This window comes from Aegilops tauschii, chromosome 3, assembly GCF_002575655.3.
Source record: "Aegilops tauschii subsp. strangulata cultivar AL8/78 chromosome 3, Aet v6.0, whole genome shotgun sequence".
Lineage (NCBI taxonomy): Eukaryota > Viridiplantae > Streptophyta > Magnoliopsida > Poales > Poaceae > Aegilops > Aegilops tauschii.
Genome location: NC_053037.3, coordinates 299,766,267 through 299,790,479, shown reverse-complemented (window position 1 = coordinate 299,790,479; position 24,213 = coordinate 299,766,267). Strand labels below are relative to the sequence as shown.

General features: G+C 45.4%; 1 protein-coding gene across 1 annotated transcript; it reads left to right on the top strand.

Annotated features, from left to right (window-relative positions):
• The first annotated feature begins 11,787 nt into the window (after positions 1-11,787).
• Positions 11,788-13,737, top strand: LOC109737829 (uncharacterized). The gene is made up of 3 exons (XM_020296957.4): positions 11,788-12,119; positions 12,732-12,812; positions 13,045-13,737. Exons 1-3 carry the CDS (start codon positions 11,958-11,960, stop codon positions 13,402-13,404), a joined length of 603 nt encoding a protein of 200 aa, XP_020152546.1. The 5' UTR covers positions 11,788-11,957; the 3' UTR covers positions 13,405-13,737.
• Positions 13,738-24,213: the final 10,476 nt, after the last annotated feature.

Genomic DNA, 24,213 nt, shown 5'->3' with positions numbered 1-24,213 from the left:
GATGCTCCAAGCAAAACTCATAGTATGTGACGAATAAAAATACAGCTTCGAGTAAAATACCGATAGTCGTTAGAAGAAAGAGGGGATGCCACTCGGGCATCCCCAAGCTTAGTTGCTTGCTTCCATTTGGACAATAGCTTGGGATGCCATGGGCATCCCCAAGTTTAGGCTCTTCTTACTCCTTATTCCTTCATCCATCGTAACATCACCCAAAACTTGAAAACTTCAATCACACAAAACTCAACAAAACCTTCGTGAGATCCGTTAGTAGAAGAAAGCAAATCACTACTATAAGTACTGTTTCAAACCCATTCATATTTTATTCCTGCATTATATCTACTGTATTCTAACTTTTCTATGGCAAAAACTCTTTAAATAAAACCATAGAATCATCAAAACAAGCACACAACACAAAGAAAACAGAAACTGTCAAAAACATAACAGTCTGTAACAATCTGGATATTTCGAATACTTCTGTAACTCCAAAAATTCTGAAAAATTAGGACAAGCTGATAAATTTGTATATCAATCTCCTATAAAAAGTTCTGAATTTTTCATCGCTTCTGTGATTTTAAAAATTGTTTTCTGGATGCAAAAGTTTCTGTTTTTTAGCAATATCAAATCAACTATCACCCAACAAGATCCTAAAGGCTTTGCTTGGCAAAAACACTAACTAAACACAAAAAACACAACCATAACAGTAGCATAATTGTGCAAACACTCAAGAACAGAAAGCAAAAGACAAAAATAAATTTTATTCATTGGGTTGCCTCCCAACAAGCGCTATTGTTTTACGCCCCTAGCTAGGCATAAAGCACGGATCTAAGTATTGTCATCCTTCTCCTTAATCTCCTTAGAGGTAATTTTGTCATGAGGTTTTGTAAAAACAACATAAAATATATTATCCACGGAAACCTTAGCACTATCAAGTTGCTTATCATCATAACCTCTTTGATTTCCGGCAACAATCCAAGAATAATATTGATTAACCTTATTAAAAACTTGTTAGATTATATCTAGAGTAGGGACTTCCTTTTTAAGATTTTCATCAAAGATTTGGTTATCCCAAAGCAAATGTCTTAACTCATAATCACTATTATAAAGAATTTCATCTATCACCAGTTTTTCACGATTCATACCATATAAATCAAAGATTTCCCTTGCTTCCCGTACTATGAAATCAAATTCATTCATAAGAACTAGGGTGGCCAACTTTTTAGCTTTGGGATTTTTTATAACGGGCAACTCAAAAAACAATCTTTGCAAGGTAGGTGAGTACGGATAAATTTATTTTCAAGTTTCAGAACTAGTGCTGAAATAGCTTCCGCGTAAGACTTAGTCCTCTTAAGTATAGGAACATCATCAAGACTTAAATTTCCGACGCAATTAAAAAATTCTTGGATACGTTCTTTTCGTATAACGTTCCCTTACCCAAAACAAAAGTTTAAGCATCCGGATTGCCTGATCGTCCAATTTTAGGAGTTAGGCCATCATCTGTTTCTGCCATACCAAAGTCACTCATGATTGCAAACAAAGGGTAGATCTGACGAGAAAACGACGAATGAAAAAGAGGGCGAATAAAATGGCAAATTTTTGTGAAGTGGGGGAGAGGAAAACGAGAGGCAAATGGCAAAATAATGTAAATTGCTAAGAGATGAGGTTTGTGATTAGGAACCTGGTAGATGTTGATGATGTCTCCCCGGCAACGGCGCCAGAAATTCCTTTTGATGTCTGCTTGAATTGCATTGGTATTTCCCCAAAGAGGAAGGGATGATGCAGCACATCAACGGTAGGTATTTCCCTCAGTGATGAGACCAAGGTTATCGAACCAGTATGAGAACCACGCAACACTACATGAAAGGCACCTGCACACAAACAACAAATACTCGCAACCCGATGTATTAAAGGGGTTGTCAATCCCTTTCAGGCAACGGCGCCAGAAATTGGCAAGTAGACGGGATAAAAATATGATAGATTGGATAAATAGATCTCGAATAAAAGCAAATTAAAATAAAGTGCAACAAGGTATTTTTGGGTTTTTGAAAATATAGATCTGAAAAAAGCAAATAAAAATATATCGCAAAGGCAAATATAATAAAGAAGAGACCCGGGGGCCGTAGATTTCACTAGTGGCTTCTCGGTGCATCTACTACTATTACTCCAAATAAATTATTGTTGGGCAAACGGTGGGTAAACGAATTACTGTTGGGAAATTGATAAAACTTCAAATAATCATGACGACATCTAGGCAATGATCATTATATAGGCATCACGTCCAAGATTAGTAGACCGACTCCTGCCTGCATCTACTACTATTACTCCACACATCGACCGCTATCCAGCATGCATCTAGTGTATTAAGTTCATGTAGAAACGGAATAATGCAATAAGAACAATGACATGATGTAGACAAGATCTATTTATGTAGAAATAGACCCCATCTTGTTATCCTTAATAGCAATGATACATACGTGTCGGTTCCCCTTCTGTCACTGGGATCAAGCACCGTAAGATCGAACCCATCACAAAGCACCTCTTCCCATTGCAAAATAAATAGATCAAGTTGGCCAAAGAAAACCCAAATATCGGAGAGGTAATACGAGGCTATAAGCAATCGTGCATATAAGAGATAAAAGAAGACTCAAATAACTTTCATGGATAAAAAGATAGATCTGATCATAAACTCAAAGTTCATCGGATCCCAACAAACACACCGCAAAAAGAGTTACATCATATGGATCTCCAAGAGACCATTGTATTGAGAATCAAAAGAGAGAGTGGAAGCCATCTAGCTACTAACTACGGACCCGTAGGTCTACAATGAACTACTCACGCATCATCGGAGAAGCGCCAATGAACATGATGAACCCCTCCGTGGTTGTAACGCCCACGATGCGGCTATATCTCCCACGTGTCGAGGCACGACTTAGAGGCATAACCGCATAGTGGTTTTGTTGCAAGAAGGGTCATCTTCACACAATCCCATGTAATGAACAAGAATGGGATAAAGAGTTGGCTTACAATCGCCACTTCACACAATACATAAATATAATTCATACATCATCCAAAATACACACATAGACCGACTACGGTCAAGATCCAAATAAAAATAAGATAACCCCAAATGCTAGATCCTCGATCGTCCCAACTGGGCTCCACTACTGATCATCAGGAAAAGACACATAGTAACGACCACGTTCCTCATCGAACTCCCACTTGAGATCGATCCCATCATCTGCACTAGCATCGTCGGCACCTGCAACTGTTTTGGTAGAATCTGTGAGTCACAAGGACTCAGCAATCTCACACCCATGAGATCAAGACTATTTAAGCTTATAGGAAAGGATGGTGTAATGAGGTGGAGCTGCAGCGGCAATAAGCATATATGGTGGCTAACATACGCAAAAGAGAGCGAGAAGAGAAGCAACGGAACGGTCGTCATCTAGCAATGACCAAGAAGTGATCCTGAACTCCTACTTACGTCATTCATAACTCAAGCCGTGTTCACTTCCCGGACTCCGCCGAGAAGAGACCATCACGGCTACACACGCAGTTGATGTATTTTAATTGGGTCAAGTGACAATTTCTCTACATCCGAACATTAACAAATTCCCATCTGCTTCATAACCGCGGGCACGGCTTTCGAAAGATAATACCCTGCAGGGGTGTCCCAACTTAGCCCATCATAAGCTCTCACGGTCAACGAAGGATAAACCTTCTCCCGGAAAGACCCGGTCAGTCTCGGAATCCCGGTCTACAAGACATTTCGACAATGGTAAAACAAGACCAGCAAAGCCGCCCGAATGTGCCGACAAATCCCGATAGGAGCTGCACATATCTCGTTCTCAGGGCACACCGGATGAGCAGTCCGTACAACTAAAACCAATCCTCGAGTTTCCCCAAGGTGGCGCTGCAAAGGGCTCTAGTTTGGACCAGCACTTAGAGGAACACTGGCCCGGGGGTTTAAAATAAAGATGACCCTCGGGCTCTAGAAAACCTGGGGGAAAAAGGCTTAGGTGGCAAATGGTAAAACCAAGGTTGGGCTTTGGTGGAGGAGTTTTATTCAAGGCGAACTGTCAAGGGGGTCCCATAAATCACCCGACCGCGTAAGGAACGCAAACTCAAGGAACATAATACCGGAATGACAGAAACTAGGGCGGCAAGAGTGGAACAAAACACCAGGCATAAGGCCGAGCCTTCCACCCTTTACCAAATATATAGATGCATTAATTAAATAAGAGATATTGTGATATCCCAACATATCCATGTTCCGACATGGAACAACTTCAACTTCACCTGCAACTAGCAACGCTATAAGAAGGGCTGAGCAAAAGCGGTAACATAGCCAAACAACGGTTTGCTAGGCAAGGATGGTTAGGGGCTGACATGGCAATATGGGAGGCATGATATAGCAAGTGGTAGGTAGCGCAGCATGGCAATAGAACGAACAACTAGCAAAGCAAAGATAGAAGTGATTTCGAGGGGTGGTCATCTTGCCTGCAAGGTTCTCAGAGTTGTCGAAAACTTGATCCTCGTAAGCGTACTCAACAGGTTCCTCGTTCACGAACTCGTCTCCCGGCTCTACCCAAGACAAGAACACAAGCAACGGAACCACAATCAATCACGAGAAATGCACAAGTAAAATGATGCAAAACATGTATGATATGCAAGATATGATATGCGATGCATATGCGTGCTCCGGAAGAAAAATGATGAAAAAGGCAGTAACTTGGCAAACCAAGTATGCCACTGGAAATATGAGATGATTTCGGTCGAAATCGATATAAAGATCACCGGAAACGGATGCACGGTTTGCAAATGGCAAGCAAAACAAGAATGACACGAATCTGCGATCAACAGCATGATAGTAATTAAAATGCAACAAGTAACAATGCTAAAGCACTCCAACGTAGCAAAAAAGCACATGGAAGCAATCTACAGGAGATGCTTGACAAAAGATGAACACTGAGCTACAGCTAGTTCACAACATAACAAGCTCAAACAAGCATGGCAAAAGTGCAAAAGATAACAGGTTCACAGACTTGGTGAAATTACTGGACATGGCTGAAACAGCATCAGGTAGCATTGTTCCGAGCACAAAAACAACATGCTACAGGAACTTAACATGGCAAAACAAGGCATGACAGTGTTCTACTAAATGCATATGACAAAAGTCCCTTATTGAGCATAAGCCAAAAAGGACAAGAAGATAAGATGGCAACCTTGTAAACATAGCAAGTTTCGTTATCAGGTTTCAGACTTAATAATATGAAGGCCTCTTGGTGAGCTTGATGCACTCACCACAAAGAAATTCATGACAAAACAAGCATACCTACAGCAAGATGGCATGTTTATGAAGGTATCCATGGCAAGAACAAAAGCATACCATGTATGGATCAACTACAACAAGCTTGACAAAAATGAATATCATGTTAAGAATCTGCCAGAAATATTTTATAGCAAAAGTAGAGCAAGATTGAGTCATGCTATGGTACTCCATAATTGCAAACCAGTGCAGGAATGGATCAATTACAGCAATATCTACAAAACATCCTTACTGAACATCTCAAAAATATGCATGGATCTCTCTGTAGCATCAAGTTTACATGGCAACAAAATAACAGCAGACAAAGACTTAGAGAAATCACTGTCCCTGAAATCAGAAACATTACGGAGCCCAGTTTGCATGCTTGTTCTAGTCACCACGGAGACCACAAAAATACATCGAATACATCCTTGGAAAGATGGCATGTCATACAACAAAACACATGTAGAGCTCATGCCCATAAGATGCACAGATTAAATGATACAAAAATGACAAATCTCCAAGTTCTGCTAAGAACCAGCAGATAACAGCAACTAACACTCTTGCACCAGAGATTTGGGCATCAAGACGGCCTCTAATGAACAAGGTGCAATTGAATAAAATGTAGATCATCATGAGACGAACAATTTGACATATTACACGCGTGAAATGGAGCTATATGCAGGGAGTTATGATGCTATGAACATGTGCATGTAATAAGAAAATGCAAAAAACTTAGGAAAAACTCGGGGTCTCGGGAAAGTCAACCTTCGGTCTTCCTCGATCCAGATCTGGCCGGGCCGGGCCTCGAGCTCGCCGGAGCAAGCGGACGGCGGCGGGAGGAGGCCGGAGGAGAGGTCGGGCGGCCGGGCTCGGGCTTGGGGAGGAGGTGGAGGAGGAAGAGGGCGCGGGCGGCGCCGTGGGGCGCGGCGGCGGCGAGCAGTGGCGATGGCGCGGGCGACGGCCGGAGGCGAGGGGCGGCGGCGATGGCCGGCGGCGGCGGCGCGGCGAGGCGGCGAGGCGGTGAGCGGCGGCGCACGGCGGCGGCGCGGACAGGCGGCGGCTCGGGGCGCGGAGGCGGGCGTGGGCCGCGGGGGCCGGGGACGGGCTCCGCGGGCTCGGCGGCGAACGGGCTGCCACGTGGCAGCGCGCCACTGGTCCGGGGCGGCGGCGCGAGTTGTCCGGCCGGCGGCGGACACGTCCGGCGCGGTGCGAGGAGCGGGTTAGGGTTTTGGACTGCGGGAAATCTCGGGGGTCTCACATATTTATAGGTAGAGGGAGCTAGGAGGCTCCAAATGAGGCGCGGTTTTCGCCCACACGATCGTGATCGAATGACCTACAGCATGGAAGAGAGTTTGGTGGGTTTTGGGCTGTTTAGAAAGGGGGTTTTTGCTGGAACACACAGAAGGCATCTGCGGTTACCCGGTTAACCGTTGGAGTACCAAACGACCTCCAAATGGAACGAAACTTGACCGGTGGTCTACCGGTGGTATACCAAGGCCACTTGACAAGCCTCGGTCCATTCCGAGAACGTTAGACACCTGCTCACGAAAGAAAACAAGAGGGGTGTGCCGGAGGAGATGGGAGCGCCGGATTGCAAAACGGACAACGGGGAAAATGCTCGGATGCATGAGACGAACACGTATGCAAATGCAATGCACATGATGACATGATATGATATGCATGACATGAACAAAATGCAAAACAAAAGACAAAACCCGACCACGGAGAGAATATCATAACACATAGCCGAAAATGGCAAGAGTTGGAGTTACAAATATGGAAAGTTACATCCGGGGTGTTACAGTGGTGGTGTCTAGATTGGATCTGGTGGTCCTGCAACTTGCAACGGCTGGAATTGATTTTCGTCGACTCCCCTAGGGTTTCTGGAATATTGGGGTATTTATAGAGGAAAGAGGCAGTGCAAGAAGCCACCGAGGTGGGCACAACCCACCAGGACGCGCCTGGGCGTCCAGGCACGCCCTGGTGTCTGGTGCTCACCTTGGGCTCCCTCTTCGGTACTTCTTTGGCCCACTGGATGTCTTCTGGTCCAAAAAAATCCACAAAAAGTTTCGTTGTGCTTGGACTCCGTTTGGTATTGATTTCCTGCATTGTAAAAAACATGCAGAAAACAACAACTGGCACTGGGCACTATGTCAATAGGTTAGTACCAAAAAATGATATAAAATGACTATAAAATGATTGTAGAACATCCAAGAATGATAATATAACAGCATGGAACAATCAAAAATTATAGATACGTTGGAGACGTATCACTAAGCTCTAATGTCTAGATCTATTCTTTGCTCCCTAAAATGGAGGAGAAGGAGGGATATATGTAGGTCCAAGGCAAGGAAGGGGTAAGTGAGGGCGAAAGGGTAAAGTTACATGGGCCTTGCCCAAATTCGGCCCGTAGATGCACTACCGGACAATTCGGTACGGGGGACCGGACAGTCCGGAAACTTTTGGGCGTCCAGAAATTGTACTACCAGACTGTCTGCTTGGGGGCCAGACTGTTCGATAGTGCAATATCTGCACAGACCAAAACTACTCTCTGGATGGACCGGACAGCCCGGTTGGGCGACCGGACAGTCCGGTTGCACGACCGGACTGTCTGGTAGTGTAAATTTTGCACCGTCTTCTTCCGTCGTCGCTTCCAAGCGTCCCTCGCGGACAGTGTAGGAGTACACTTGCTCTTGCACTCCTCGTCATCCGTGGTGCTACGATGATACCTATGCATGCACACACGAGGAGTGTCAAGTAGTATACCATCCTCGATGGGGTCAAGTGAACACATGTAAAGGAGATGATTCACCTTTGTGTATGTGAAGTAGATGTCGCATGTGTCACTCGCCAAATGGACTCTTAACATGGTGATGTCTGTAGGATGCTCTGCATCACTTTGTGTATCCAAAGTCCGACCTTACCTGATGACCATGTCAATGTTATCCCGGAGCATGATGGTGGTACTCAAACATCAACAAGAACATTGGTAGCATAATGCTAAATGTTTCTTGATCAACTATCCAAACACCATTGTATGAGTAACATCATGAGTTTCCTCGCCCCTTTCCCCTAGATGGTTATCTACTTGCTGTCCTGTCATGTATATCCTGCTCTGCTTGTTCTTGTGAAGGATATACTCTTGATACTTGTGTTTACACATTTACCTTTCCATTGTTCTGTTTAAATATGATAATCACTTTTCCTTTCCATTGGTTTGTTTAACCCTTCTTGTGATCTATATGATATAAGCAGTAATAAATCCCTGCTTAAGTAAGCACCTCGGTGTACAACTCTGTCAGTAAGACCATGTTACTATAGTTGATGGCATTAACCACTGATGGATGAGAACTTTGCCTATTAGTCCGCCTCATTCAATGAGCAGGAAAATGGTTCTCTTCGTCCCTCGCCCTTGGTACCGACGTTGTTGCCGACATAACTAACAGGTTATTCTCTGACATGCCTTGATATCATGGTCGTGCAAGATGTCAGCGCCCTTCCTACTTTTAACCCACATAGTGGGCCCATAACCCACAGTTCCACAGGATCGAAACCTGACTCTCCTGTGCATCCCTGTTTCCAAGGTTATTCTACCCACTTGGCTTCGTATGAGATTCATGAGCCACCTTCCTAGAGATCTATTCTGGTTTCAGCCGCCATACTTATTCATTGCTCTAAACCCCTTTCACGCTCTGTTTCAGGCATCGAACGATTGCATATCTGCTTGAAACTTCTTATTGTGCCTTCTTATTTTGCTCTCGATGTTTTTCTTAAGTTTGATTCGAGAGATACTTCCTACCACATTCCCTCAACTATCTACCGGATAATCAACCTTGTAGAGGACCATTCTTTCGAAGTTACACCTTGTCCTTTCGTAAGTACGATGAAGACCCTGAATAAATGTTGACGACTTCATCATGATGACCTGAAGCAGAGGAATGAAGACGTCAACAGAAAGGATCGACTTCTTTGAGAAGAGCAACCTAGAACGAAAAGATCCGTTAGAATTTCGTAACCAGAACTTTCCTCCTTACTCCACCTCTTAAATCTCGGGACGAGATTTCTTGTACTGGGGGAGATTCCCCGGTAATCAAGCTACGGTGACCTTCCTCTAATTATGCCAAGTCATCATCATTAACTTACTAATAGTCTTGAAGACCCAAAGTACATTCCAATACAAAATTCAATTGGTGGGTAAAAATAAAACTTCATCAATTAAATAAACAAAAGTATTCATGTTATTGCAAATATTCACTTCTATTTTTCATGCATAGACCAACATTTTTTGGATATTTTAAAATGCCCTTGACCTCTTTAAAACAGCGCCAACAACACTTGTTTTGCTCCCAAACTTTTTTTGCAGTCCGATAATAGTACCTAGTATTATTGGGCCAAGTTTCAAATTTAACTAAAATCATTTGTTCACTCAAATAAATCCCTTACAGAGTCTCAAAATGAAATAAAAATAAAAATAAAGAAAAATTGGAAAAGTGCCCTATGCACTTTGGCCCAACAAGTGCACAGGCTGGACCGGCCCGCCTAAGCCTGCCTTTCCTTCCTCCTCTCGCTACAGGGAAGGCTGAGCACGCCATGGCCGCACACGTCGCAGGATGGCCACATGCAGAGCATCCGCCGCCTCCCCGCCATCGTCAACACCTACATGACCTCGTCAACCCCCCTGGCAAACCCTAGCTACCCCATCCCCTCCCCCTACGTCGCACCCTGCATCATCATTCGCCGCGGTCGGCTCTGCCTCACCCCGGGTCTCCACCACCGGCGACGGCATGACCTCCCGAGCTCGTCCTCGAGCCCTGGGGTGAGGCCCTCGCCCGATCCCCTTTGTTTCCCGTCGAACTCATCGCCGTTTGGCGCCACCGTCACCGCGCCACGCTCGCGGCCTGTCCGCCCTCTCACGCACTGATTGCTTGTATCTACGTTGGTATTTCCCCGAAAAGGAGAGGATGATGCAGCACAGCAACGGTAAGTATTTCCCTCAGTTATGAAACCAAGATTATCAATCCAGTAGGAGAACCAAGCAATACTATGTAAACAGCACCTGCACACAAATAACAAATACTTGCAACCCAACGCGTAAGAGAGGTTGTCAATCCCTCATCGGTATTGAGATAGATAAAATTGTATGAGATTGGATAAATAGATCTGAAAAAAACACAAAATAAAATAAAGAAAGAAAAAGTGCAGCAAGGTATTTTTAGGTTTTTGGAATAATATATCTGAAAATAATATGATAGGAAATAGACCCGGGGGGCGTAGACTTCACTAGTGGCTTCTCTCGAGAAAATAGCATATGGTGACTAAACAAATTATCGTTGGACAATTGATAGAAGAGCAAATAATTATGATGATATCCAAGTCAATGATCATGTATATAGGCATCACGTCCAAAAATAGTAGACCGACTCCTGCCTGCATCTACTATTATTACTCCACACATCGACCGCTATCCAGTATGCATCTAGTGTATTAAGTTCATGGAAAAACGGAGTAACGCAATAAGAACGATGACATGATATAGACAAGATCTATTCATGTAGGAATAGACCTCATATTTTTATCCTTAATAGCAACGATACATGTGTGTCACTTCTCCTTCTGTCACTGAGATTGAGCACCGCAAGATCGAACCCATCACAAAGCACCTCATCCCATTGAAAGAAAAATCAATCTAGCTGGCCGAACCAAACCAAAATTTCATAGAAGAAATACGAGGTATAAAGATCATGCATAAAAGAGTTCACAGAAGACTCAACTAATATCCATAGATAGATCTCCAAGATCATAAACTCGCAATTCATCCGATCCCAACAAACACACAGCAAAAAGTCATTACATCAAATAGATCTCCAAAAACATCGAGGAGAACATTGTATTGAGGATCAAAGAGAGAGAAGATGCCATCTAGCTACTGACTACGGACCCGTAGGTCTGTGATAAACTACTCACGCATCATTGGAGGAGCACCAATGAGGATGGTGAACACCTCCGTGATCGTTTCCCCCTCCGGCAAGGTGCCGAAAAAGGGATCTAGATTAGATCTCGTGGTTTTGGGACTTGCGGCGGCCGGAATTGTTTTTCATCGACTCCTTTAGGGTTTCTAGAATATCTTGGTATTTATAGAGCTGAGAGGCGATGGAGAGGACACCCGTGGGCCCCACTACCCACCAAGGCGCGCCAGGGGCCTTTGGCGCGCCCTGGTGCCTTGTGGGCCCCACAGGCCTCCCCTCTGGGCAGGGCGTGCCATGGTGGATGGCCGCGGGTGGAGGTGCAGAAACAGGAGATGGGATCGGAAGGCACGGTCATTTATTTTTCTTTTCTCTCACACTTACCGGTTCGTGTTGACTTTTTATAAGGAGTGCGGGTTGAATACTTAGAACCTCAGGGCCTTTTTTGCAAAAACGCCGATCTTTTATTAGGGAAAGATATAATGTCCACCCCATCGGTACCAAACCAAAACCAAAACCAAAACCGATACACACGAGATTTGATTTGAAAGGGCATGGTCACCGCACGCCACACCGCCCACCCGTAGAACAAAGAAAAAAGAAAAGGGGAAAAAATCGCATCAAACCCTCTTCCGCATCCTTCTCCTCGGTGGCTAAGGGGATCTCCGGCGGCGGCGGCGGCGGCGATGGCCCGAAAGAGAAAGACGGACGCCGCGCCGCGGTTGGACGAGGCCGACCGCACGCTCTACTCCAGCTTCTGCGGCGCCGCCAATTCCCTCTCCCAGCTATACTCCCAGGCCATGGCCCAGCAGAAGCTCTCCTTCCAGGCTGGCGAGCGGCACGCCCTCGTCAGTAACCCTTCTCTCTCCGTCCTCCTCTTTTTCTCTCTTCGGTCGGTTGTGTGTAGGAATTTCGATTGGCTCCGCGTGTAGTTTACAGCTATAGATTGGTCTGGTGGCCGGTGAGGGCATACGTTGGGCTTGACAGTGGATACAGCGACATCAGATTTGGCCATCCTTAGGGGATACCATGTAAGAATTGGATGTGCAACCAAAGCCTCAGAGAATGAAATGTCAATGTTCAGAGGTTGTAACTGATCCCTTGAGCAGTCGTAATTCAATGTTTGTTCCCTTCTGTGACTTGTGTTGCAGTCTTTTACAAAAAAGCAAGGGTACCAAAGTATGAAATTTTGTTCGCCCTGGATTTTCAAGAGAAACAGAAAGGCATCAATAAGAATGGAGAAATATGTATCTTGTTGTTAAGATTTAGACAGTTAGTACCCATTTTGTTTCTAGACAAAATATGAGAGTAATCTGTAATCGTAGTTCTTACAGCTTGTATGTACCCTTTTTTTTTCTAGCTTGTATTACGTAGGGGAGAAAATGTACTTTCGCTAGCGATACTAGATTCGAACATTGCATGGAAATGTACCCTGGCTAAATTTCAATTTAATCATACAGGAAAAGCTCCACCAATGGATCTTGAGGAAGCATGATGAGGAGTCGAGGCTTACTGTTGCGGACATAATGTCACACATCCAGGTTCGATCTTAGAACTCCCTGATTTACGTTGCTGCCTCCATTTCTGATAATATTGAATTTTGTGTTGTTTTTTACCGAACATCACGATGTATGAATCATGATCTTCTCAGTGTATAGGTGTATGTCTTTTTAACTTTCACTATTTAATATCTATTGTGTTGGGTTCAATGGTTCTCATATGTATTATAAGCAATTTAACCAATATTTGGTATATTGTTGCTTTCTTTTATAGCATGAGATTGACTATGGAGGTACTGATGCACATGTATCCCCAAGGGTACATCAGCATCCCATGAGTGTGAATCCGTTTACAAGTATCCAACCCTCAGCTGGGTCGTACGCACAAGCAACATCCGGGCATGCTCCCAGACCCAGCCTCAGTGACCAGTCAAAGAATACAATATTCTCAAATGCATTATCAAGCCCGGTCCGCAGGAGCCTCCAGACGTATCACTTAACCCAAGGTGCTGGTAATGGAGGACGGAACACTGAAGCAAACTCAGCCGGGCAAAACCGAGAGGCCAACTCTGCAAGCTCCAATGACACCTCCATGGACATGGTTTCAGACAGCGCAGGAAATGGGTACTACTAAGTCAGTTTGCGGAAACATGTTGCATGCACAACCAGGAAGCATCGAGTGCCAGTATTTTCTCTGGTTTTTGTATGTTATGTATTTTTCCTAAAGCTCATGCACTGTGTGGCTTTATAGTTGCACACCTGGCAATTCACTTAAAAGTTATTGGATTTGTTTTGTTTTGTCCAAGCCTGTTTGGAGAGAAATCTATATGTATGCCTGGTTCATGTCTTATATCCCAACAATTTTTTGGGGGCTTTGCCATGAAGATTCTGAATGTAAATGAAAATTGCTATGATATAGCAAAGAGTTCACGTGCTTAATACAATGAGAGGGTTAAGTTATGATGTATCGGCAATGGTAACAAAAATTATCATTGATCATTCGGTTATCGCATTATCAGGATGTGCCATCTTCGAATTCTTTTGGCTTTGTTATGCTTGAAAGTTCATTACATATTTTAGTGGTAATATTCCACACCCCCCACGGCCTTACTCCTGGGTTGTATTATTTGTATTCAAGGAATTTAATATAAAATATCTCTTTTTTAGCAGGCTTCTTGTTTCCGTCACGCACCATGAAGGTGCCAGGGTCGTCGTTGTGGTTGCTTCTACGGGCCAACCAGCTATCCTCCCCTGCACTGGTTTTCGACTTGTCCTGTCCGAGTTGTCGCGCCAGCCATTTATCGCGAATGTTGTGTCGTAAGGCGGCAATTGCTTCTGCGTTGGGATAACCTACTATTTGGTTCTTCTTAGTTGTCACAACCATAGAATAATTGAGTGTAATTAAGGCATTAGAAGCATTCATGCATCATACTTAATTTCGGAGAAACTTGAATTGAGGGAATTTTCAAGCCTCAGAAAATATTAAATAAAGGGCAAGAACCCTGAAAATTGCATTCTCTGAACCCAAGATGCCTTCATTAATGTTTGATATTTTTGGCAAGCGTTTTGGTCCAGACAAAAAATAATGAACATTTTTAAGGATTAATTTTGGTCACTGAATTTAAATCATGTTGTGTTTGAGTTTGAAGTTATATTCATATAACTAGAATATATTTTCAAATGCTTCTGAAATAATTTACGTGCCTTTGGGAAAGGTCCGTGAAGCAACATAAAAATATTTAGAGGATTTTGACATTGTTTGAATTCAAAACAATGGCAAAGGAATTAAATTAAATAGAAAACAGAATTAATAGAAATGCAGAGAGAGGGACATGACTTACCTGCCACAGCCCACTTAACAGGCCCAGCCCACCAGGGGTAGCCTTGTCTTCCTCCTCTCTTTCTCGAATACACACGAGTATGCGTATCATTCATTAAAGAGAGGGAGAGACTCCCAAAACATCCAATCGAGCTACAATATTTACATAAAACACTCCCGACTCCACAGTGCACTAAAGCGTACTACTCACGGTCTGTCCGCTCACTACCTAGCTCCTCAAACCCTCGAATGTCATCCTTAAGCAAGCCAGCTTTTACCCAGAGCTTCCCTTCTTCTAGAAACCGCTCTTTGACTCGTGGTAGAGAAACCGGTGCCCCGTTGAACACGACGTCGTTCCGATGCTTCCAAATTGTCCACAAGGCAAGGATGCATTTTGCCTGTGTTGATTTTCGGCGTGTCGGATCATGATCCTGCCTCAAGCACCAAGCACTCAAAGATTTTCAGCGTGTCTTCCTCCTCTCGCCAGTAGGGAGGGGAAGCAGCGCACGGTGCTCACACACGCCGGCACGCAGCTGCCTGCCTGGCGCTCCCTAGGCCAGCGCGACGAGCGGGTTAACGTCATCGCCACCGTCTGGACCCCTGCTCCCCCCCCCCCCCCCCCCCGCGCTCCCTCGCATGTTCGCCGCCATGGCCGAAGCCATCGAGGCGACGCCATCGTGAACCCTGTGGCCACCGGCCCTCCCTCGCCCAGCCCGCTTGTCCATCGGCCCTCCGCATCCCTGCACGCCACCCCGTCGAAGAACCCGAGCTCGGACGCACCGCAGTGATGGCCTCGAGCTCATCTTCCCCGCCACAGCCGACGACCTCGTCGTCGACTCGCTGGACTCCGTTCTTCCCCGGCCTCTCCAGCAGCACCGTCAGACCCGTGGTGAGCCACTGAACCGTTTCGCCCTTGCCACGTCGTCGCACCCCCTAGCCGTCCTTTCCGTCGAAGCCGAATTTCGGCCGCCGCCGAACCTCGTCGTTGCGGCCGCTACAGGGCACCCCGCGACCTGCTGCTGCCTCGGCTAGATGCGCAGGAGCACGGGCTACCTCCCGGTGCCTTCCTCCGCCGCTCCCATGGCCTCCCGGTGTGTTTCTGTCGTGACCAGAGGTCACCGACGACTAACCGCCGGCGTACCCAATCATTAGGGCCTAAACACGCTGCTAACTAACCTCCCTAGACCCACTGACAGTGGGCCCAACCCTGCTAATCTTTTAGATTAGGTTTAACTTAAAACCTGTTAGTTAACTGTTTCAATGACATGCGGGGCCCACCGGTCACATTTGACCTGGGTCAGCGCTGTTGAACTGCTGACGTAATGCTTACACAATGCTGACGCGGACACATCTCGAATCAGGGCGATTCCCCTCTCTCTTGAGCAGGCGCGCTTCCCTCTCCTCTCCGTCGTGCGCTACTCCGATGCCGGCATCCACCTCACCCCGCCGCGGGTCACTCCAACCGCGGAGTCCACCCTTCTGCTCCGCCCGCCGCCCGCCATGGCTAGCAGCCCGGGTTTCGTTAACTCGTCCTTCAGGCCCAGTGGTGAGCGCCCGGTCGTGTCGGGCTTGGGTATCTCCGAGAGCTCGGGGTTGTCCCACGCTCAAGGCTCACCACTCGCCCACCCCCAGGGGCCCCTTCCCCTCCTTCCCAGGCGGTGGTGGCGCCGCCGAGCGCACCGTGGAACCAGCCAAGGCATTCCCGGAAGAAGCTCTGGAGGCGGCGGCACTCTCCGGACGCGCTGGGTCCTCACCACGCCCCGCAACCGCGGGCTCACCGGGAGATCTCGCCGGGCACGGAGACGCTCTACTTCCAAGTGCCTCCGGGAGGGCCACTTCAAGGCCGACTGCACTAACGATATCGTCTGCTTTTGTTGTGGTCTTCCAAGCCATGGCGCTAAGGACTGCAAACGACCGCGGAGCCTCTCTCCGGTCGAGGATCTTCGGTGCGCGGCGGCGGCGAAGGTTGCGCGCACAGACCCGGCGCCCTCCACCCGGCTGGCCGGCCCCAGTTCCCCTCCGCCACTGCCGCTGCTCGCGGACCAGGCCACGGTCCCGGCGTGGCCGCGGCTCACGGCACCCCGGCTACAGCCCCCCCTACGAAGAGATGCTCCCCTCGGAGCTCTGTGTGGTACGTTGCTCCCGGTCTATGGGTGAATTGGAGAATCGGTCGTAGTACGCCATGGTCGCTTATGTGGGTGGCGCAAGGTGCAACATTTCCCCTGAGTTCCTCCTGGATGCTTTGGCGGCGCAGGATGGCATTGACCTGGAGTGGGTTTCGGTGCACAACTTCAGGCCGGAGGATTTCCTTGTCCTCCTCGCGCGTCCTGGGCACTGCAACAGCGTGGGTGCGCGCCCGTTCATCCTACATCAGGGCGTGTGCCTCTACTTCAGGAAATGGACTCGACAAGCTCATGCGGTTCATGTCGTGCTCCGGTACAAGGTCTCCCTGGTCCTTGAGGGCATCCCTCTGCATGCCTAGGACCGGGAGGTGGCAGAGGATCTCCTCGGGTCAGCTTGCCTGGTGGACACGGTGGCTACGGAGACATACTCCCGCCGCAACCTGTCATCATTCAACCTGTTGGCATGGACGGCGCACTCGGAGTCCATTCCCATGGAATACCACTAAAAACCTAGTTCGCTCTCAAATAAAAACCTAGTTCACTCGCTAAAGCATCCATGGCTGAATGGTGAAAGCGCCCACCAACCTAGAAAGGCAAAATGGGTCAAAAAGTAGGTTCGATTCCTGCCGGATGCACTGCCTCTTAAAGACAGAAACAGAGGAGGGAAAGAAGGTAGTATAGGGAACTTGCTTTTGGATTCTTATCAAAAGTGAATCCCTCTAACACTTCTGTTAGTGTTTTATGAGAAAATCTTTTATAGACACAACAAGTGTGAAAATCCTTAGTCACTAGGCAAGAAAGCTCGATGGGAACAAAAAGGATACAATTAGTTCAGAATAAAAAAATTAAAATTTCAAAGGAAAGAAGGAATGGCAAATTTCCCTGCATTGAACATCAATCAATCTAGAAATAGGTAAAGGAAGGCGTATCACAGGGGTATTTTTCTTTTTTCTATTCACTTCCGTGGGGTTCTAAATTGAAAACATGAACACAAACGAAATCGTATTGAAATTACATAAAAAAGAAAAGGGAGGAGTAGCTCTTGGTTTGAAGAAAAAGGGAGGAGATGGATCGAATTCAGTCTTTTTCCTTTCTTTGATGATCTTCAACACATCTATTTGAATTCCCTGCGAGTGAAGGATTTCTCGTATGGAGAAAAACCTCTTGAGCGCTATCTGATCTTATTTTTGTATTTCAAATATGAGACCTGCCTTTTTAATGGGACATCCCAGCAACATGCCTACTCATGCATGTGGCCAAGTACTCGACCAATCCTCGGAGCGAAGGGATGACCAAATTCTTGAGGTCTGGTTCATTGAGGTTATCATCACATGAAACCTTTAGCACTTCTATTCGATATTGGATGGAGTATGGCTGGAAGGTCAGCCTAGCTAGTCTTGTCAATCGGCACTGACTCGTCTTCTCCTTGGTACCTACCGCTATTGAACTTCGGTACCTATATTCCTGAAACAAGACAGACCTTCATGAAGACCTTCTATTTTGGAATAAGATCGGACATTTCCACATTGAGGTGAAATTACATATGAGGAAAATAATCCTGGACTACGAAAGCTTCCCTTGTGTGGTAGAACCAGGTCTTCCACCGGGCGGTCAGCCAACTACTGAAGCCCCTATCTTGATATAGAATAGAAGTGAGTTCACATTAAAAATAGAAGCCCTATGATTTTTTAGCCCTGCTACCAATCACTTCGGTAAAGGGATCAAAATATTATGGTCTGAAATAGAGATTTGAGAGTCCCTCAAGTGAGGACGTGCTGAAGAGCAAGGAGTGAAAGTGTGTTCATCTTTCTTTCTGCTAGTTGTTTCCTGCTAATAGTGATTAGTGAGTGCCCCATACATAGCCAATGCCCGCCCGTGTTCACATCCAGTCTTCTCTGTGCACTAGTGCAGCTTCCAGCTCTATGCTATGTATGGCAGTCGTTTGACTCGGGAATCCCTGATAAAAGCTTTTAGTCCGTGCCTGGTAGTTTCAACCGTAGTCCAGTCCAGCAGCCTCTTTTTGATCCAAGAGTCACATGAGAAGAAATCTTTCGGTTGCTTCAGTTAGTGTTAGTTAAATAGAACGGGAACCTCCTAACTATGCCAAGCCCGATATTGGTTCCAATGCTGCAGAGAAAGGTTATGGGTAAAAAGAAGGTCTTTATCCTGGTGCTGCGGAGACCGGTGTTGCTGATCGAACTCATTTTCTTTCGAGGAGATTGAAAATCTCTGAATTTCTACGAAACGAATGTACATATTTATTGCGAGGGGCTTTGAAAAGCGAAAGGATGAAGACTGATTTAGATCCTCTGAAAGCATAGGAAGTATGCCTTTTGAGCTTTTTCTCCACCCACCTCTGAGCATCCTGTTGGAATGGTCCTAGGAAAGACTACGTACGAGAAATCATTCTCATAGCCAACTTTCCTTCTTTTGAACAAATAAATGTAGTATTTAGTCCAACCAATCATTGGTGAATCTATGTCTTTCGCGATAAGTGGAATATTTGTGCCCAAGATCTTTCTATTCCCTTTAGTAGGCGCAACATCTCATATGGTAAATATACCTTTGTGCCCTATAAGGTAAGCTGGCCATCCCCGAGCCGGGTCTCATTGATCCCCAGAGTGTGATAGCACTAGCCAAGAGTGTGCCGAAGGTGGTGGGCTATGTCGGGCCCCTAATGGGAATCATGCCCATGCACCATGCAGCAACGTGAGCACGCTCCTACTTCCGGGCCCGGTACTCCATTCCGGTGCTGCACCTGTTGAGCGCGAGAGTATAGCAGGCTTGGCGCTGCCTGGTACTGACGGTTTAGATGCTACTCTGGAAGTGGATCATGGGGGATGCGGCACGGAGACGGGGCATGCAGAGCCCGCTGATGACCCACAAGTATAGGGGATAAATTGTAGCTCTTTTCGATAAGTAAGAGTGTCGAACCCAACGAGGAGCAGAAGGAAATGACAAGTAGTTTTCAGTAAGGTAATGTCTGCAAGTGCTAAAATTGTAAGTAGCGAAGTAGTTTGATAGCAAGATAATTTGTAACGAGCAAGTAACAATATTAGTAATAAAAGTGCAGCAAGGTAGCCCAATCCTTTTGAGGCAAAGGACAGGCCAAAACGGTCTCTTATGATAAGCAAAGCGTTCTTGAGGGTACACGGGAATTTCATCTAGTCACTTTCATCATGTTGGTTCGATTTGTGTTCGCTACTTTGATAATTTGATATGTGGGTGGACCGGTGCTTAGGTGCTGTTCTTACTTGAACAAACCTCCTACTTATGATTAACCCTCCCTCAAGCATCTGCAACTATGAGAAAAGTATTAAGAATAAATTCTAACCATAACATTAAACTTTTGGATCCAATCGGTCCCTCACAGAATAGCGCATAAACTGGGGTTTAAGTTTTTGTCACTCTCGCAACCCACCATCTAATTGCTACTCCACAATGCATTCCCTTAGGCCCAAATATGGTGAAGTGTCATGTAGTCGACGTTCACACGACACCACTAAGGGAATCACAACATACATACTATCAAAATATCGAACACATATCAAGTTCACACGATTACTTGCAACATGATTTCTCCCGTGACCTCAAGAACAAAAGTAACTACTCACAAATGATAAACATGCTCATGATCAGAGGAGTATTAAATAGCATATTGGATCTGAACATATAATCTTCCACCAAATAAACCATATAGTAATCAACTACAAGATGTAATCAACACTACTAGTCACCCACAAGCACCAATCTATAGTTTCGGTAACAAGATTGAACACAAGAGATGAACTAGGGTTTGAGATGAGATGGTGTTGTTGAAGATGTTGATGGATATTGCCCTCCCCAAGATGGGAGAGTTGTTGGTGATGATGAGGACGATGATTTCCCCCTCCGGGAGGGAAGTTCCCCCGGCAGAATCGCTCTGCCGGAGGGCAAAAGTGCTCCTTCCCAAGTTCCGCCTCGAGGCGGCGGCGCTTCGTCCCGAAAGTCCTCTCCTGATTTTTTCTAGGTCAAAATGACCTATAAACTAGAAGATGGGCACCGGAGGTGGGCCGAGGAGGGCACAACCCACCAGGGCGCGCCTGGGGGCCCTGGCGCGCCCAGGTGGGTTGTGCCCACCTGGTGGGCCCCCTTTGGTAGTTATTTTCTCCAATAATTCTTATATATTCCATAAAAAATCCCCATGAAGTTTCAGCTCATTTGGAGTTGTGCAGAATAGGTAGCCTGACTTAGCTTTTTCAGGCTCATATTTCCAGCTGTCGGAATTCTCCCTCTTGGTGTGTACCTTGTAAATTATGAGAGAAAAGGCATTAGAATTACTCCAAAAAGCATTATTATGAATAAACATTATAAATAACAGTAAGAAAACATGATGCAAAATGGACGTATCAACTTCCCCAAGCTTAGACCTCGCTTGTCCTCAAGCAAAAACCGAAATCGAAAAACATGTTCACATGCTTTGAGAGAGAGGTGTCGATAAAAACAAAATACGGACATAGAAGCATCATGTTGATTATTATAACAGCAACAAAATTAAACATAGGACTTTTATCATAGAACTTTTATCATATATTTCTCATGAATAAGTAATAGTTCATCACACAATCGAAGTATAAAGCAAAAAAACTCTATTAGAAACCAACAAACTATGTTCCCAGTCAACTTTGCAACTACAATTCATTATCTTTTCAGGAAGGGTCACGCCTCGAAGCCTTTAGGCAAGTCCACATACTCAACCATCATATAGTCTTTTATGATTGCTAACACTCACCTCGTACCCATGAGCAAAACGTTTCAAGCGGACACATAGAAAGATAGGGGCTTATAGTATTGCCTCCCAACATATTCACCTAAAGGGTGGTGTCAACAATAATAACTCATGCTATCTATATTCAACTGGACATATGTGCCTAGATCTTTCCTCACCACATGATGCTTGCCAAAGAAGAAAAATAAAAAGGAATAGAAGGAAAACTTTGACTCTTTGCATAAAGGTAAATACATAAAAGTAAAAGATAGGCCCTTCGCAGAGGGAAGCAGAGGTTGCCATGCGCTTATTTGTTTGTATGCTCAACCCGTAGTGCAAAAAAAACGTCACGTTACATTGCCCCTTATGATAGCAACCTTTATTATGCAGTATGTTGCTTTTATTCTTCACCATCACAAGTTCGTGCAACGCTCAATTTTCTCTTACACTAAATGATCTCACACTTTTAGAAGCAATTTTTATTGCCTTTTTGCACTGATGACAACTTACTGAGGGATCTTGCTCAATCCCTAGGTAGGTATGGTGGACACTTGAAAATAAGGTTTGGGTTTAAAGGTTTTTGGATGCACAAGTAGTATCTCTACTTAGTGCGGAATTTTTGGCTAGCAAAGATAGGGGGCAAGCACCACATGTTGAAGGATCTATGACAATATGACTTCTATGTGAATATAAACAAACATAAATCATTACGTTGTCTTCCTTGTCCAACGTCAACAATTTTGGCATATAATATTTTGATGAGGGCTCACAATCACAAAAGATATCTAGGATAGTATATTTATATGTGAATCTTCTCTTCCCTTATTAATTCTTTCATGAGTTGCATCATTGACTAGGGCTATGTTTGTCAGTCTCTAATAAAATTTTCTACTTATACTTTTCCTTATGTGGTGCCATCACCTACCATAGGATTAGTATATAATCTTATTGATTTATTTCTTTCCTTTCTCTTTCTCTTTCTTTATTTCTTTTATTTTATTTGCAACATGGAAATAAAGAAAGAAAAAACTCAAACTAAACTTTATTATATAACTTGCACACGATTACAAGGATAGATCACTAAGCAAACTCTCAAAGAAGAAACGATCAAAATAAACTTTTATTCATCTAATGCAAAAGATCAAACTAAAATAAGTAAAAGCAAAAAGATAGTGGCATGATACGATACCGGGGCACCTCCCCCAAGCTTGGTGGAAGCCAAGGGGAGTGCCCATACCCGATACTCAATTCTCCTTTGGTGGTGAAGAAGATGATGGTGATGATGAAGTAGTATTCTCCAATATAGCCATGAGTAAATCCTTCAAACCTTGAATCTCCCGAAGGGCTTGATGAATTAATTCACTGTTTTTCTTACCTCGGCCATTATGTGTTTATTCTCAGGGCCCCAAGGTTTGGTTCCTGCACTGTTTTCTCTTGGTCGAGATATGTCCCAGTTGGATGATATGTTCCTACGAGGAGTGTTCTCGAACCCATAATTGTGAATCAAATTATGAAAATTGTTATGATGTAACCTGTGTAAATAACAGCAAGAAAACATGATGCAAACTGTACGTATCACCCGCTGGCGTGGTTACGTCCCTGGAGGTGGGGTTGGTGACTACACATGGCTGTGATGAGGACGAGGTGGAGGGCATGACTACCCAGGAGGCGGATGCTTATGCCAAACTGAAGACCTTCTGCTCAAATATCATCAAGAAGCTTGCACCCCCACTTCTGAAAGAGGTGGAAGCCTCCAAGTTAAGGCCAGATTCCACGCCCGCAAAGTAGAGCTTCGCCTCCAGCCATACTAAGGAGAATCCTGAGGAGAATGTGTTGTTGCATGCACTAGGACTGGTCCCGGACGACCTAGCTGTGGATGGAGTGGTACAAGAGCTCAAGGCGCTATTTGATTCACCGCTAAAAGAACAACACGTCCGGATTATCGCTGGCCTTTTTGGCAAGACCATTCCAGTGGTCGAGGCATTGCAGGCGAGCAATGCGGTGGTGATCTGCACCAACTAGGTGCTTACCCCTGGTGTTGGTGTGCTCTGTCCTCCATGGATATGCACCCACAATTTATCTGCTGGAATGTTAGGGGCCTTAACAATCCAGCTAAGCGTAAGGCCGTTTAGGATTTTGTTAGCACGGTGAAGGTGAACCTGGCGTGTCTGCAGGAGACAAAACATGATGTAACTCATCACTTTGTCGTAATGTAATGTTTGGGGCCATCTTTTGATGGCTATGCTTATGTGCCAGCGATTGACACACGGGGTGGGATTCTGCTGGTATGGGACAACACGGTTCTCACGTTGGATAATGTACAACTCAACGGTAACTTCCTCATAGGGATGGTGCACACAAAAGTTGGGCAACCCTGGTGGATCATGGTGGTATATGGGCCATAAGGCAATGAGTTTAAAACCCAGTTTTTCGAGGATCTCAAGAACCAGAGAGTAGGGTAACTCGGGTCGTGGATGGTATTGGGTGACTTTAATATGATCATTAGAGCGACAGATAAAAATAACGCTAACATCAATAGGAGGATGATGGGCAAGTCTCGAGATTTTGTGGATGATCATGAGCTCAAGGAGATGTACATGCACGGCCGGAGATATACGTGGTCTAATGAGAGGGATGCACCGACCTTGACGAAAATAGACAGGGTGCTCACCACGGTAGATTGGGAGCTCGACAACGCAGAATACCTGCTTCAGGCACTGTCTACAGGGGTTTCGGATCATGCGCCTCTTCTGC